The sequence below is a fragment of the Magnolia sinica genome, chromosome 15, assembly GCF_029962835.1.
Source record: "Magnolia sinica isolate HGM2019 chromosome 15, MsV1, whole genome shotgun sequence".
Taxonomy (NCBI): Eukaryota; Viridiplantae; Streptophyta; class Magnoliopsida; order Magnoliales; family Magnoliaceae; genus Magnolia; species Magnolia sinica.
Genome location: NC_080587.1, coordinates 77,435,300 through 77,453,550, shown reverse-complemented (window position 1 = coordinate 77,453,550; position 18,251 = coordinate 77,435,300). Strand labels below are relative to the sequence as shown.

The window sequence follows — 18,251 nt, the reverse complement described above, 5'->3', positions numbered from 1 at the left end:
ATCGAACTAAAACTTACTATAAATGGTAAAAACAGAAATAAACAGATTTTCGACCATCAATCTGATGGAATCTCGCAAATTCGGCATGGGCAACCTGGCACAGCCTGGTTGTTGGCTAAAGTAGCTTCTCCTACCCCAAAATCATAAATGGAACATTGAGTAACTCATTCCAATTTGAGAGATACACCTGTTGTAAGGTTCTAACGGTCTGGATCACCTCTGCCACCGATCGGGTCTTCTTTCATCCATCCTGGACATGAAAGTGTCCACAACCCGCTCTACATCACATTCAGTAAAGAATAAAAAATAGGGAAGGCAGTTCTTAGGAGTTGAGACAGGATCTTATAGACAGAGACTTGCGGTTCCTACAAGAATTGAAATTGAAAGTACAAATCCATAGTATGAAGCAAGAGCCTTAGGCAAAATGGAAGAATCCTGCAGCTAAGGGTCCATCAGCTGTGGGGTCTATCATGTCAATCGACTTCAGCCGCCCATGGGCTCCACTCGTACAAAATGAGAACCAGAAGATATCACACCTATTCTGGGTCAATATCACTATTCCTTATTGACTACTATTAATATTATCTGCATTATTTCAATTCATAATATTTCATGATTAATCAGTAATTTGGTCCAAAACATCATGAAATTTGATGATATTTAGTGCAACCAAATGCACCCTTAACATTTTTCTCATTATTTGATAAACTTACTTTTGAGTCCCCACCATATTTTCTGGAAGCCGAGTTGTGCTGGGTTGCAATAAGAACTGTCCATACAGGCTATGGGCTGCACAACCTCACCAACATAATACATTTAAGCCAACAGAACACATTAACCAAAAAAAATTCAAAACAATCTCAACTGGAAAAAAAATGATAGAGAAACACCAAACAAAAGTTCTGCACCTGAAACAAAAAGGCGAGCTTCTCAACCACATTTCCTGCCAAGTTTATTTCGTCTAGCAGAAAAGGCTGATTTAGAAGAAATAGCAAGTTTAGGATCTTTGTTTCATAACTACAGTGAAAATTTACTGCACTCCCAACTGTGTATAAGTGAACTGACAAAGAACCAGAAACTATGGTTCAGGCATTGCATCTGATCTTTTTCTGAAGAAGCCTTTTGCAAGTCCCGGTTGTCACTTCATATTCTGATTGCATGTTCCAAGTTTACCTACGGCTTCTGAGACATGTTCGAGATAGAAACATTGGGGTCCTCGATATCAAATCTTGTTCTTTTCGGGGATGGGGACAGCAATTCAACATCTAACTCCAAAGTCAACCTGTCCTCCTCGATACTATCATTACAATGCTCGTCTTTTCCATGACATCTTTCAATTGCAAGCTGCACTTCATCTGAAGACAAAGGCTCAGATGGTGATCCTTTTGCATTAACCGAACTAGTTGAAGACAGAGGTAGGTGTGTTAGCATGACTGCTCGGCTTACTTTCCTCTGTTCCTCCACCAAAATCCGCAGCTGCTGGGCACTTTCTTTGGCTTGTAGTTGTAGCGCTTTTTGAATCTGCAGGTACGATATTAAGAGTGATTAAGAAGTTGAAAGAACTTCCAAATCTATAACCAATTTTATTTCATGTCATCCTCATCATCGTCTAAGCCTTATCCTAACTACTGATTTTTCTTTCATATAATTCTAAAATTTATATGTACAATAGAAGTCCGAATGCCTTCTGAATGTTAGAACCACAGACATTGGGCAACCAGATGCCTCATGAGAATTCCCTGCAAAAACTGCTGTGGAAATGAAATGGTGGAGAAAGAATGCTATGAATGCTATGCCTGAATGATCACACTATCCTTAAGACAGTAAATGCTCCCACGCCAGTTAAACCAGAACTGCAAAAAGGTCCCATCAAGTCTACCTCCAGGATAATTCAGGTGAAATCTGCAGACTATAGTTGACCAACAGTTGTAGCACTATTGCACAACTCAAACACCTTACAGAGACAGTCCCAAAGAAACTAGAGAAAACAGTTTCAGGGGGGTGGTGGGTGAGAGAGAGAGAGAGAGAAATTATGAAGGTATGAAAGATGAAAGATGTTTGTTCTATGTAAAATGTGATGCAGGACAATTAGCCATTTGCTCTAAAAGCTCGAACTGATAGAGCATGGCGAATTAATCCCTTTATCTCATAGCCCAGGCCCCACACCCCATGGGTTAGGACCTTGGCCGAACCCCCCTCGTGGGCCCCACTTCACATGGGTACTGCCAGCCACCTGCCTCACATAGGCCGCCCACCCCGAGTGTGCCCTAGCATCCCACAAGCCACCCCACTCAAGCCCGGTGTGAAAATGCCCCTGCATTAAAATTGCTCCAGACCCTGTATATGTAGAATTTAGATGGGTGCTGGGAGGCACTTAAAAGTTTCCTGAAGAGGCACCTGTCTATTGCTAGTAGATACTCACTCTTCATTTGAACCAGGGGAATTTTTGTAATTTATTCACGTTGGTCAATCCAAATAGAGCTGTCAATGCTCCACCATGTCACCTGCTTAATGAACTTCTCAACTCTTTCAGAATCACCATGCCACAAAATGGTACACATAACTGCCACTTAGGTGTGCCATGTCTTGTGGCAGTTAGCATAGGATCAACCGTTGACTGAGGCGCCCCTTCTCCCAGTCACACCTGGTAGCCTCCTCACAACAATACATACATATGAAGTGCGAAGGGTATCAGAAAAGCTGTCAAAGGTGCCCAAGCATCCCTAACGCTGCACGTGTGTAACGCAGGGATGAACGTGATGAGGATAACTACTCCGAATCCATGGAGCTTCTCTGGACTCCTCACAGAGACTTCTCGAATCCACGAGGAAAGAAAGCAAAAAATAGAAATAAATTCTAATAAATTCAAAATTGATTAATTGATTAATAAAAACGAGTTCACAACCCTTTAAATAGGGGTACCAATCAATGGGAAAGAAATTAGAATCAAACTACAACTCAAACTCCTAGAATCCGCGACTTACTATAAATAGTAAACTTACTATTTATAGACGGTCGTGATGTCTACTAGTGCGCAAGGTTTTCGGCCAAAAATAGTAAGCGTCCTATTTGGCTTCACCAAACCGTTCTCCTAATTATTCTAAGCTCTTTTCACGTTGGGCGCAACTCCTAAAGCCCGACGGATGAAGAGTTATAATCAAACTAAAACTTACTATTTATAGTAAAAACGAAATTAAAACAGGGAAACGACCGTCGATCCAGCGGTTTTTCGCAATTCTGGGCTGCGAAACCCGGCGTAGTGGAGTTGGTTGGCTAAAGTAGCTCGTTCTACCCCAAAATCATATATTTTACGTCAGATAACTCATTCCGGATTGTGAGACACGCCCGATCTAAGGTCCGATGGTCCGAATCACTTCTGTCGTCGACCGGGCCTTTTCTGATCCATCTTGGCCATGAAACTGTCTGCGACCCACTCTACATCAGTCCCCTCCACTTCAAAAGAACTCATCCTCGAGTTCTCATCCTGCTCTGGTTCATGATATTCGGTCAGGTCCGTGACGTTGAAAGTTCATGAGATCGCCATGTCATTTGGAAGATCAACAACATAAGCGTTGTCATTGATTTTTCGAATGATTGGGACGGGTCCAATCTTCTTATCTTTCAACTTGTTGTACGTCCTGGTCGGAAATCTCTCTTTGCGCAGATGAACCATAACGCAGTCGCCCACCTCGAACACTTTTTGTCGCCGATGCTTGTCCGCTTGTTCCTTACTTCTTGTTCAAGGCATGTAGCTTGGTTTGCACTTCTGCATGGATGCCCATGATCTTCTCTGCCATATGTTCTACTACAATACTCATGCCTGGGTGCTTGGGCAGAGGGACCAAGTCAAGTGTGTGGTGAGGCACTCGTCCACAGATAATCTGGAACGATGATCTCCCTGTCGAGCGGTTCACCATGTTGTTGAATGCAAACTCTGCTTGAGACAATGTCAAATCCCACTGCTTCAGTTTTTCTCCTGAAATACAGCAAAGGAAGTTTCCCAACGTGCGATTCACAACTTCGGTCTGCCCATCAATCTGTGGGTGGTAAGCACTGCTGAATTGAAGTCGTGTATCGAATCAATTCCATAAAGTCCACCAAAAGTGCCTAATGAACTTCGTGTCACGATTGAAAGTAATGGTCTTGGGGACCCCGTGTAGCCGTACAACCTCCCTAAAAAATAGATTCGTCACGTGTGTTGCATCGAGGGTCTTCCTGTATAGGATAAAGTGCGCCATCTTGGAGAAACGATCTACCACCACGAACACCGAATCCATGCCGCGTTGTGTTCGTGAAAGACTAAGCGCGAAGTCCATTGTTAAATCCTCCCAAGGACCGTCAGGCACAGATAACGGGTGTAAAGTCCCGTATTCTGAGATTGCCCCTTGGAGATCTGACAAACATGACAACGTTGTACAGCTTTTCCCATATCGCGTACTAATTGCGGCCAGTAATATCGCTCTTCCACAAGAGCTTGCATCTTTTCTCGCCCCAGGTGTCCACCAAGGCCACCTCCATGTAGCTCCTAAATAATCTTCTCCCTTAGAGAACTTTGGGGGATGCACAATCGATTTCCTTTGAAGAGAAAATCGTCCTGTATATGAAGGTCACTGGGGTGACCTTCTTGGCACTTCATCCAAGAATCTTTAAAGTCCTTATCCTCGGCATACAGCTCCTTGAGACAGTCAAAGCCGACCACCTCGTTGCTCATCGTAACAAGTAGTGATGCACGACGGCTAAGTGCATCAGCCACCTTGTTCTGCTGTCCTGACTTATGCTTCAGAACGAACGTGAATTCCGGTAAAAATGCAACCCATCTAGCATGCACACGATTCACGTTAGTCTGACTATTAATAAACTTTAATGCTTGATGGTCAATGTACAAAACAAACTCTCTTTGAATCAGATAATGCCGCCAATGTCATAGTGTCTGAACAACTGCGTACAACTCAAGCTCATAAGTTGACCACTTCTTTCGGGGTTCGCTGAGCTTCTCACTGTAGAAGGCTACCGGCCTGCCTTCCTATAATAATACTCCTCCAATTCCAACGTATGAAGCGTCACACTCAACCTCAAACAATTTGTCGAAATTAGGACGCACCAAGACCGGTGTTGTAGACAAACGATGTTTGATCTCATGAAAGCTCTTGTCAGCTTTATCGGTCCACTGGAACGGCCCTTTTTTCATGCAATCTGTTATAGGCGCGACTATGGTGCTAAAATCTCGCACAAATCGACGATAGAAAGTCACCAACCCGTGAAAACTCCTCACCTCATGAATGTTTGTCGGGATTGGCCATTCCCTAATAGCTCGCACATTTTCATCGTCCATACGAATGTCTGTGGACATTAAAACAAATCCTAGAAACAACAGGTTGTCAGTTAAAAAACTACACTTCTTCAAGTTGAGGTACAACTTCTACAGCACCTGCCTGAGATGTTTCCTGTGCTCCGCCTCATCCTGGCTATATATCAATATGTCATCAAAATATACTACCACAAATCGGCCAGTGAACGGTTTTAGAACTTGATTCATCAAACGCATAAAAGTACTTGGTGCGTTCGATAAGCCGAAGGGCATGACCAGCCACTCATACAATCCTTCCTTGGTCTTCAATGTCGTTTTCCACTCATCACCAGGTTGAATACGAATCTGATGGTACCTGCTCCTTAGATCTAGTTTAGAGAACACCTTGGCCCCTTCTAACATATCGAGCATGTCGTCCAACCGTGGTATTGAGAACCGATATTTGATGGTAATTTTGTTGATTGCCCGGCTGTCGACACACATGCGCCAGCTTCCATCTTTTTTTGGCGTTAATAATGTTGGTACGGCACATAGGCTCATGCTCTCTCTCAAGAGACCCTTACGGATCAATTCCTCCACTTGCCCCTGAAATATCTCACACCCCTTCGGACTCATCCGATAATGAGGGCGGTTGGGCAGGCTAGCCCCAGGGACGAGGTCTATGTGATGTTGGATGTCCCTCATGGGGGGCAATCCATCAGGTAAATCCTCAGGCCAGACTTCTTTGAATTCGTTTAGCAACAGTCTTAAACTTGTAGGGATGTTTGAGGGTTCCTCTTCCTCGCCCTTCACCACTACGGCTTATACCTCGCCGGTTTCCTTGGATTCCTCCATGAAATCCCGAATGGTCAAGAGGGAACTCCCCTCCACTTTAGAGGCTTCAGGATGGTTCTCTGGTGCCATAGGGGCAAGGATTATTTTTCGACTATCATTGACGAATACGTAGACATTATCTCGTCCCTGATGAGTAGCATCACGGTCCGACTGCTAGGGTCGACCGAGTAACAAATGACAAGCTTTCATATCGACCACGTCACAAAGTATTTGATCTTTATAATTTTTACCAATTGAAAATGAGATAGTGCATTGTTCAGTTACCTTAGTCTCATTCACCTTTTTTATCCAGCCAATTGAGTACGGGGAAGGATGTTTCATCATTGATAGCCGCAACTTATCCACCATCACTCTCGAGACAATGTTCTCGCTACTACCACTGTTTATGATCACATCACAGACCTTTCCATTGACGGTGCACCGAGTACGAAATATATTGTGTCGCTGTGGGTGTAATTCCTTTCGTGGGGCATACAGTAATCGCCTCACAACTAGAAATTCGCCACTATCCTCGCCCGTCACTTCATCGTCACCTGCTACTTCTTCAGTAGTTTGTTCATGTTCATCAAAGCGATGGTCTTCTTCTGCGGCCTCCTTTTCAGTGCCCCCTTCGTTTATAGTCAAGTGTACTGCTTGACGTTGAGGACAGGTGTTTAATAAGTGGCCTGGTTGGCCACAGCGATAACAATTGTTCGACCTTAACCGAGCATAAGGATTTGGAATCCTACTCGGACCCGCTATTGTGGGTGTTGCATGTTGAAGTCTGGATGAGCCGCTCTCCGTATCACGGTTTGCGGTTGTAGGAAGTTGAGGTACAGGGTCTTTTCCTCGTGACAGCACTGGATCCTGCGTGGGACCCGTCATGGGGGGTCGAGTTGAAGGATATGAACAAGCAAGAGCTCTTGCAAGTTGTGTTTCTGCCCTACCTGCCAATTGAACTGCTTCATCCACGGTCCAGAGTGGGAACATCTAAACTCGGTCCTAAATTGTCGGTTGCAACCCACCTATAAATCGTGCCACCTTCTGTGACTCAGATTCTGACAAATCGTTTCGTGTAGCCAACCGTTGGAATTCTTCAGTGTAATCTGTGATGGTTCGATTTCCTTGTCTGCAATTTTGATATTACTGAAATAATATCTGCTCATAATCATTAGGGAGAAATCGTGATCGAAGAAGACGTCTCATCCGTGGCCATGATGAGTTGGGCGTCTTATTCTGGCGGGCTCGTGAGAGTTGTAATTGTTCCCACCATGCAGAAGCACCAGATTTTAATTTAAACGCTACCAATTTTACCCTTTTATGATCTGGCACGTCCATGTAATCAAAATATCTCTCTACTTCGGCTAGCCAATCGAGAAAATCTTCTATACGTAATAAACCGTTAAAACTAGGAAGTTCAGCCTTACCTCGATAGTCTCTTTCAGCACGATCTAGATGATCACCTCCATGGATTGGTCGTCGGGCAAAACCCTCATTAAGGTCCTCGTCGCTAGAACTTGAATCATCTGGTGTAGCCCTACGGTTTGCCACTGGTAGTAATCTACGAAAATTGGGGTTGCGTCGTACAGCAACCATGGGTGGTGGAGCCACCATGGGTGGGGGAGCAACCAAAGGTAGTGGAGCACTGCCTAGGGCTCGGGGCGGAAGTAGCACATCCGCAAGACGGTCGAGAGTTTCCTGCAGTCCTTGCATGGTCAACTGACTCTCCCGGTGGAAAGCTTCCATTCTTTCTGAAAGATAACGAATCCCTGGATCACCGTCCACAGGATTTTGATTCATACCTTCATTGTTTGCCATCGGCCCAAGGAGAATCCTCGCTTTGATACCAATTGACGCAGGGACGACCGTGATGAGGATAACTACTCCGAATCCACGGAGCTTCTCTGGACTCCTCACAGAGACTTCTCGAATCCACGAGGAAAGAAAGCAGAAAATAAAAATAAATTCTAATAAATTCGAAATTGATTAATTGATTAATAAAAACGAGTTCACAACCCTTTAAATAGCGGTACCAAGCAATGGGAAAGAAATCAGAATCAAACTACAACTCAAACTCCTAGAATCTGCGACTTACTATAAATAGTAAACTTACTATTTATAGACGGTCGTGATGTCTACTAGTGCGCAAGGTTTTCGGCCAAAAATAGTAAGTGTCCTATTTGGCTTCACCAAACCGTTCTCCTAATTATTCTAAGCCCTTTTCACGTTGGGTGCAACTCCTAAAGCCCGACGGATGAAGAGTTATAATCGAACTAAAACTTACTATTTATAGTAAAAACGAAATTAAAACAGGGAAACGACCGTCTATCCAGGGGTTTTTCGCAATTCCGGGCTGCACAACCCGGCGTAGTGGGGTTGGTTGGCTAAAGTAGCTCGTTCTACCCCAAAATCATATATTTTACGTCAGATAACTCATTCCGGATTGTGAGATATGCCCGATCTAAGGTCCGACGGTCCGGATCACTTCTGTCGTCGACCGGGCCTTTTCTGATCCATCTTGGCCATGAAACTGTCCGCGACGCGCTCTACATCAGTGTGTAGCTGTATGGACAGTATTTCACACCATCCTTACAGTGCTTGTGGCTTGAACCCTTGAGGAGGTAAACCCAAAGCCCTCTTCTCTAGCTACTGTTCCTCTACAACCTTTCAATAAAAATTGCATTTTCAATCATAAAAGGAAACTTTTGAAAGAATCGAAATCGAGGAAAAAGAGTTTTTGACTTTAAAAAAGGAATTTTTTACATGTTTTAAAGATGCACCCCTCATTTTGATAGATAACCCCAAAACAATTTTCCAGTTTGAAAATATCCTACAAAAACTAGGGTCATCTTGTGAGCTTTTTTCAAAATAGCCTAAAAGAATTTAGATTATAGAAAGACTTTTTTATTGAGATAAATTAGGTTCAACATGATAACATCCATAAGATAAGGAAATTGTATAACTTTAAAATTGGGATGGTTTTTATAATTGCAATGCAAGATTATTTTGTTCAATGTTCAATTTTATTTTTTTTAGATCTTATACATAAAGATGATTTGGACAGGCCATTCCATGCATCCAATCCAACCTAATATTTTAATAAGAATGTGATCCATTTACTTAGAGGTTAGAAGTCAAAAAGATTTAATTTCTGTGGCAATGAGTGTTTGAACATGGGTTTTGCTAAACACCTAATTTTGTTGAAGCAACTAATTCACATCCAATACTCATTATAAATCAATTTTGTACATAAGGTTCATTGGCCTTCGCAATAATAAATGTAAAAAACTAACGGACGAAATTTTGAGTTATAAAAGCAATGAAAAGATAAGATCTGTACTGCAGGTCAAGGATAAAAACACACCTCAAGCTGTTCACGAAGGATTTTTTGAAGCTCAAATCTCATGCGCAGTGATCCATGTTCATTTGAAGCCCTGTATTCAAACAAAATATTATCGACTCCATAGACATTCTTATACAAAATATGTTTTTATGCACCAATTTATAGAACTTGAATATATTAGTTGGTTGGCAATTCAACTCATTTTGAAAACCATCACATGAAGCGAACAAGGTAAAAAGCAAGGAGTCTGTTCAATCATGATTGTCAATGTCCAAAAAACATTGAGAGAGATCATAATTTAGTTTGTAGAAAAATGCAGTTCAGGAACTCGCTGATCAGCAAAAATTAAATGGGGCAACTTCCATCCAACAAAATCCCCACGAAGCAACTGACTAACCGACCAGTCAAAAAAATTGCCATCCAAAAGATTAAAAAAGAAAAGAAATAAACCAAACTCAGTTTGGCTGGCTCCAACAACTCCAGAAAATGAAAAAAAAAATACAAAGAACATCAACCAACTCAATGATTAACTATGCAGCCTTTCATTGATTAAGCTGAGTCAAGCTCAGAAGTGAAAGAAATTCTCATTTGAGTCCAAGTTTCTAAACATTAGGGAAAAAGCATGAAGCATTTGCACCTAACTGTGAACGGCGGTTTTAATATATTATAAATGGGTAATTGTTAAAGAGCATAAGATTGTGCCAGCTCATGCCAGCCCTAGTTGATATCAATTCCTCAATAGTAAATGTAAATTCAATATAATTTCTGTAGCTTTTCCCTGTGTCAGAAAGATATTAAGAAAGATAAAAACAGTAGCAGAAATTCAACATACTAAGCCAACTTACATTCTTGAGGCCCGACTCTCCCAATCAATCGAACTCCTCTTCTTTCCTTCTGAACAGGTAGACCTTTTATCTATAAATCAAAATCATACTCAAGTCATAAAAGATGGGTAACAATATTTTTTTATCAATCTTTGAGGTATAACAAATTATCAACAGGCAACAAGACGTTTTATACAAATTAGTATATGCTTGGAAATTTGATACCTGAATTTTCTGGAATATTACTTGGGTACAGGTAAAAAGATAAGGATGAGCTATGGCATTGGAAAATCCTACTTTAAATAGGCTAGAATGTGAACCCTTCTAGTTGGCCGCAATCCCAGTCGTCTTTTGTTTTAACCATATCATTCTTTTTACCACTACTTTAATCTTATCGTGATATTGCACTTCATAATTCTATTAACCTATCATTAACTTAATATAATTATGCCCATATTAGGCACTTAATGTATTATATCCTTTTACCCATATCCTACATTATCCTGAGATTTCATAATTTGGAGGATTGCCATGCTCAATCCTTCCCGTATTTGACACATGTACCCATATTCGAGGAACATAGGTTTGCATACTGAACAATGATTATTCAATTAAACAATAAAAATAAGATCAACATAGAGGTGGAATCATTTTCGTTCAGAATGATGACCAGGTCCTACTTGCAATTTGGTGTGTTTCAATTTTTTTCTTGCAGACAATCAAAACCACAATTAGAGGCTAAGCCTCATTCTGAATGGAGTGCAGGAAGCTCACCTTCAGTTATGTCCACTTTATTGCATTGAACAGTTGGAATTCAATTCAATTCAGAATCCAACGCAACCTTAGTTACAGAACAGAACACTAGCAAAACCAGTCAAGCAATAATGATGACAGCTGGGAAGCAAAGTCGGTAAGGTGAATGTATATGAAAAAGGGAACAAAGGGATCGTATATCTAGGACCTCATGATCACAAAATATAACTGATAAGGGAAAAAATCCAAAAAATTGGCAATGCTAGCACAAAGTATATGAAATGCAATGGGACAATCTTTATCCAACTAGTTCCTATTCTTCTTCCATTCCATTGAAGAATACAAGTAGAATCCATATCCTAATGGAAGCCTCCTGAATCATTTACATACTTGAACCCAGTGTTCGAAGTATTGGTATTACTACAAGTTTCGCTGGTCAAGGATACGGAAACAATATCGATATCGCCAATAATATCGTTGATAACCGGAAATGCAGGGAAACATGGGGAAAATGGTGGAATTTTCAGTGACACTCTAGGAGATGCTAAAATACACATATTTGTATATTTAGGAATAAGAAATTACAAAAAGAATGCATACATAATAAGTTTCCATTTAATGGAGGCCTAAAAGCATGTGTCATCATAAGAAATCAGTCCAACCATCCATCCAACCTTTCATCCAAACGTCCATCCATATTTCAGAATATCGATAACACATTTATCTAGCCAAGAAATCATCAACAACTAGAAAGGAAATGAAAGATTGTGGTCTCAATATCGCGCATGTTGTGGTAACAATAATATCGAGATATTATCGATCTTATCATTGATAAATTGAAGACTGCATACAACCATGTGCCCGTAAAATTTTGAAATGGAATTTTTTAATAAACAATTTTTTGGTGCTATCGATACATTGGTGAAATTATCGAAATATTGCCGATACAGTTGTGATACAAGTGATACCTAGAATTTACAAGGTCGAAAATATTGGCGATACATTGTTGATACCTGGAATTTCTGATACTTCCAATGTTATCGGTATCACTACCAGTGCTATCGGTATCGTCAAGCTAGAGATAAAGATAATATCGGGGATATTTCGAACAATGCTTGAACCTTCTCTACTTTCTTGTTAATTTCTTCATCAATGTATTCTTTACAACAATTGACGGCACTTCTTATTGGCTCAATTCTGTGTGTGCGTGAGTGGGAGGGGGGAGGTTAGGGTTAGGTTAGAAGTTTTATGTCAAAATCAACCTTCATTTGAAGAAATGGTATTATTTGAAATAAACATTACGAGCTAAAACAGGCAGAAAGACACAAACTCGTTTCCTCCAAGGGGGCATTCTCTACTAACTAAGTGTTTCCAAAGATTGATTTTGTCCCCCATTCCATCCACCCAGGTGGTGATTGAATTAGATTCCATGTGGTAATCATTCCTGTACACCCTGCCGGAAAAGACTCATCTCCTATTTTCAGTGTGTGAAAGAAAAGGTTTCCTTTTGCAGAAATATAAGCATTCCATGTCTACTACACCCGTGCCTTCGACCACTGAAGTATTTGGCTGTTTCCAAGCCCACATTGGATTAAAGGAAGTACTAATGATTCTAAATTTCTTGTGGAGAAACTCCTGTGAAATGTGTTTAATTGGTGAGAGATTCTCAGCGACTACAAGAAAAACTTAGCCAAGTCTAACAAAATCCTAGAACTTTTCTACACACAAGGCAATTTAATCATCCGATTCCTAAACACTGCAATAATCAGAGTTTATTAACTGAAAACAACCATTTTATGGTAGCGATATTGTCCTTGAATGTTCGAAGGCCCTCATTTGATTTTCTCAACTACCCAACTCATAATGTTCTAGCTCTCTAATTAATACCCTTTATTGGAATATATCATAAATTTTCCATCCAATAATCATGCAGCATGCAGAAGAGAATCTAGCTTCTAAAGGTACCGACATCAATTCAGTGGTGATCTATGATCTCCAACAGTTACTCTTCCAAGAATCTGAACAAATGATGCTTCAAACTTTCCTGCATTCATTACCTTGGTTGCTGAATTGGTCTGTTGACCTCTACCAAGAAGACCATAGGCTTCTTAAAACCATATCACTTCCATTTTCCAATAGACAATCATCTTGATCACTATTATGTAGCTTCCTATGATTTTTTTTTTACTGGTAAACTATCTTAACCTTACAAACCATAAAAGAAGAAACGAACAGAAATTTGTTTTTGGGTATTATCGTTCATTTCAAAAGCTGATATTTTTAAAAAATCACAAACAGTAAAATAGGAAAATGTGCGGATAGAGGCAATGAAATTTACAATTCCAGCTGTTACTGGTTTAATGGGGTTCACCTTCTTTGGCTTCTGGCTGGCATATGGTGAGACGGTATTTCTGCAAGTAAGCCATTGCAAGTTAGCTATTTGAAATAGAAGGATGTGATATGTCCCAGAGAATTACCTGCAAATAGAAGCATATACTGGGTCCGCATAATTACCTGCAAGTGGCTTTTCACGTGTTCTATTTTTAGTCCTTTGATATTCATTTTCCTCAAAATGCATTTCGGGGTTGCTTCTGCAATGAGGGGGGGGGGGGGGACAAGTTCAATAATTTACCAAAAAAAAATGGAAATAATTTTCATTAAATGGAATCTTTTCGACACCAATACAAGGGAATACTAACTATCAGCGCCACCAAGATCATTAACAGCTTTCACAAAGCAGTCATGGAGCTCTATGGTCCACCGCATTCGATGCTTGCTTGCAGAGTCAGATACAGAGATGGAGGGATCCGGCTCGAATAGTTCCTCAACAGGATAGACAATTTTCTTGCATATCTGGTTGTCTTGCGATTTCATTGTGCAGGCGGGGGAATCCAGTGTAGCCCCATAAATTTCCTGGAGAAAATATTAAGAGTGCGTATTTCACCATTCAGGAATTGACATTGACACGAATGCTTAATACACCCAAGGTTTCTAGTTAGGATATTACGATTGTATTAGAAGAAATATAAAACTTGGGTGTATTATCAGTCAGTCAGGATGGGTTTAAATAGAGAAACCCTTCACAATTTCAAAAAAAAAAAAGGAAAGGGAAAAGGAAATAAAAGGGTGAAGACATCCTTTCTTTTGTTGCAAGTAATTCACAGCCAAAATGCGGATTTAAGTTATATTTCTATGAAATTCCCATATGGAATGGTGAAATGCTTACATCCATTGTAGGATTTTCATCGTTGCCAATGATCAGCTCAAGATGATCAGATTCCACTTGCCAACCCTCTCCTTGAGCAGTATTCGGGGGGAAACTGTTCTCCCCAATTTCACAATCAAAATCTTCAAGCGAAATATCTCCTGGCAGTTCAGGAGGCCTCTTCATCATGTCTTGTAGGTGATTGTCTATGTTCATTTGATAGGATAAACCTCCTTGGGTTGGGAGGAGTGTATGTGTCGATGGTTGGACCAGAGGAGCCGGATAGTCCACCATCTTAGGATGGGGAAGAAAGGGAATGCTTCCCATCTTTGGATTATGTTCCAAGACTGGTGAAGACGGTGCATACAAACTAGGACAAAACGTCGAAGACTGAGGACAGGCATTTGCTGGTGGTTTTGCAAAATACAATGGTAAAGAAACAGGACTGATTGCCCCATAATACATCCTAAGATCCTTTTGTTGGTGAATCAGGAAGTCTTCAGATGGATAAGAAAGTGGTTGTGGAGGTTCAAGTGGAAGCGTATCTCTGGGCAAAAAACTTTCACCATTTCGCCAATGAAATGTCACATTAGCAGAATGGAAAAATGGAGCGGTTTTGCCATCAGCAATATGTCTTTTCACACTTGTCCCGGCATCATAATTCATGGTCATGGCATAGGTTGGATCCAGTTCAACTGTATAAGTTGTCATCAGACTTCTTTGCTGCTCGGTAATGAAATTTTAAGTCGTAGTAGATTCCTGCTGCATATAGGTAATCACGAATTGACCCTAGAACCAAAGTAGAACTATCAGGCATCTACTGGAAAAGGGGAAAAAAAAAAACTACAAACAAGAGGATTTATTTTCAGAGAATTCAATTGCTTTTCGGAAGCTAAGTAGAAACTATCTGACGTGCAAAGAAAACATAGCCAACATTCAAAAGATAAGCATATTTCAATAACAGCTACAGTTTCTGATGTTCCCAAAGGATTAAAAAAAAAAACTACCCAAAAGTTGAGAGCTGAAACTTAAAACAAACAAGAAGCACCAGTGTGAAATGCAATGAGAAATCAAGACCATCCCAAGGTGGACCAGATGCAATTTTACCATTTCTTATCCCTGCCATGGCTATGTGGGAGTGAGGAATTAAGGGAAATGCAGTGTGCCAATTTGTATGGTATGTTTTCACTTTTGACGAATGAAATGGAGCCCATGATTCAGTGATCTAGACCACTGATCTTCAGTCAGACCATACCCCAAAAATCAGCTCAATAGGTTAATAGTAGCCTTCCGATTTGTGGACTAAAAACAGATGGTTGAGAAGAGAAATCCAGCAATGGTCCACATTCAACTGAATAAATCCAGGGAATGATGGCTACAGTCTTCCAATCAGGAGCATCATCCATCCATGGAGTGACAGAACAAACCAATGATCTGGAATGAATTGCTGAACCGTGAGCCTATTTGTATCAATTAAAAACCACGATTTTATGTGGAAAACCTCAGGTTGTGTATGATGTAATACCTCTTTAGAAACATTGAATTTCATCAATCTAGTAGCAGGCAAGGAAGGGAAAAAATACCTGAACGAATTGATAACGACTGTGAATTTTGGGGAAAAAAGAAAGGAATCGATGCACGTAAATCTAGCAGTGAAAAACAAGAAAAGCGTTTTGGCTCCACATCTTGTAGATGTCATGGATGCATGATCGAAAATCTCACATGAGGTTTTCCATGGCCACCCCAACTAGTTCTGGGGGCAAATGTAAAATTCACATCAACATGTAATGATATCATGCAATGGCGTGAATGTCAGATTCATACGAGGGTTGAATAATAAGTGCATGATCCACATGAGAGAAGAAGAGAAAACAACAACAACAACAAAAGGCAGAGCAGCCATTTGATAGGCTTTGAAAATATTAATCGGGTTTTCATTTCTGACAAGTGAGGACTGATGGTTGGGTTTGATCTGTTCTCCCACAATTGAAGGACGAGGACCCACAAAATCTGCCATCTTAATGGTCCGTTTGTAGGTGGAAAACAGAAAGATTTCGTTATTAAAACTTCTATGGAGGAAAATTTTGTGGCGGTCCATTTGCAGTGGGGCGCGAAACACTGATGGGCCTAGATTGCTAAAGCATGGGTGCTGCTTGTCACAATTGAAAAGGCGTGTATGCTGATGTGCAAAGATGGAGATCGACGGATTATAAAATTTCTCCACGGAAGAACAATCACAATCAAAGCTTTTCCAAGCATACCAAAGCCATCTCTTCCTCGTACTAAACATGCTCCAAAGCTTCCAATTTCAAATAACTAATCATTTGAAACTAATCGCTTTAACGGGAGAAGATGCAGGCTTACCGTCTCTCCTATCACATATTTCGTAGAGAGAGGGGGGGGGTGGGGAAGGGAGTGGAGGGAGGGAGGGAGGGAGATGTTGTGCGGGAGGAAATGGTGAAGGACAGAGAGAGAGCGTATGGTTTGTGGGGGAGGTAAAGGTGGAGGAGGGAGAGAGAGAGAGAGAGAGAGAGAGAGAGAGAGAGAGGCCGGCTGGTGCCTTGTTGGAGTGAATTGGATGTTGGCCGTTGGAGCTATCCGTTCGCGGCAAATCAACCTTCCCGCCCCCAGTTTTTTAACTTGGCATCTGCGACTGCCAAGCGTGAACGGATTAGGTGTTCCCGGGTAAAACGTTAGTGTGTGTTACCCCGATCGTGGGGGCCTACCTTGATGATATTTTGTATATCCATGCTTTCCATCCGTTTTTTAAGCTCATTTTAGACGTTGTCTAAAAACTTAAGCAGAAATCTCAGGTGGACCACACCATAGGAAATAGTGGTGATTGAATGCCCACCATTAAAAACTTCCTACGCCTCCATCATGTTTATCTGCCATCCAACCTGTTGACAAGGTCCAGAGCTTGAAAAGAGTTATTGGGCCTGAACCCGACCCGATCTACACCCCAAGCTAAATTTTGATAAAATCTCTATTTTTTGTTTAAATTTTCCAATTCTATCTATTGATCAAGTGGGTCACACATTCACAAAGAATTGGATATTTAAGAGGTAGAGGAAACCAGTAGTATGCGTGGGCTGTCTAAGTGAGGATATTTGAATGACTTGGTTGAGATAGGGATGGGCATGATGAGGTAGACGATGGTCTTTCTCAAGAGGATAATTAATCTAAATCCACTAGGCTTTTCTGGACTCCCCACAAAGATTCTTTGAATCCATAAAAAAAAAATAGAAAATAGAAATAAATTCTAATAAAATAAGAAATAAATTAATTGATAGATAAAAACGAATTTAGGATCCTTTAAATAGTCATACCAAATCCACGGAGAAGTTTCAAAATCAAACTCCAACTCAAACTCTCTAAAACTATAACTTACTATGAATAGTAAACTTACTATTTATAAATAGTTGATTTTCACTAGACCTCATGGTTTTCAGCCAAAAAAATAGCAAGTGTCTTATTTAGCTTAAGCATGTTATTCTTCTAATTTTTCTAAGCACTTTTCATGTTGGACACAACTCCTAAAACTCAATGGATCAAAAGTTACTATCGAACTAAAAATGACCATAGATACTAAAGATGGAAATAAAATGGATTTTTGACCGTCGATCTGATAGAATCTCACAAATTTTGTGTGGGCAACCCGACGTAGCATGTTGGTTGGCTAAAGTATCTTCTCCTGCTCCAAAATCATATATGGTACGTCGAATAACTCATTCCAAATTACGAGATATGCATATTTTAATGTTCTGACGGCCCGGATCACTTCCGCCTCCAATCAGGCCTTCTCTGATCCATCTTGGACATGAAAGTGTTCATGACCTACCTATACCAATGCTTGTGTCATATATGTGTGTGTGTGTGTGTGTGATGGGCTTACCTAGTATTGGGATAGATTGGGTGACATGATTGCATGGTGGGATCCCTAGCTAATTGTCGAGATCCGTTAGGAGGAGAAACAAATGCATCCTATTATTGTCATATTTAGAT

At 40.7% G+C, this 18,251-nt stretch overlaps 1 protein-coding gene across 1 annotated transcript; it reads right to left on the bottom strand.

Annotated features, from left to right (window-relative positions):
* Positions 1-834: 834 nt before the first annotated feature.
* On the bottom strand, positions 835-15,138 carry LOC131227554 (myb family transcription factor PHL6-like). Its single transcript, XM_058223355.1, has 7 exons — positions 14,268-15,138; positions 13,741-13,954; positions 13,556-13,632; positions 13,413-13,452; positions 10,310-10,379; positions 9,486-9,555; positions 835-1,521 (listed from the first exon to the last, which is right to left on the bottom strand). Exons 1-7 carry the CDS (start codon positions 14,955-14,957, stop codon positions 1,174-1,176), a joined length of 1,509 nt encoding a protein of 502 aa, XP_058079338.1. The 5' UTR covers positions 14,958-15,138; the 3' UTR covers positions 835-1,173.
* Positions 15,139-18,251: the final 3,113 nt, after the last annotated feature.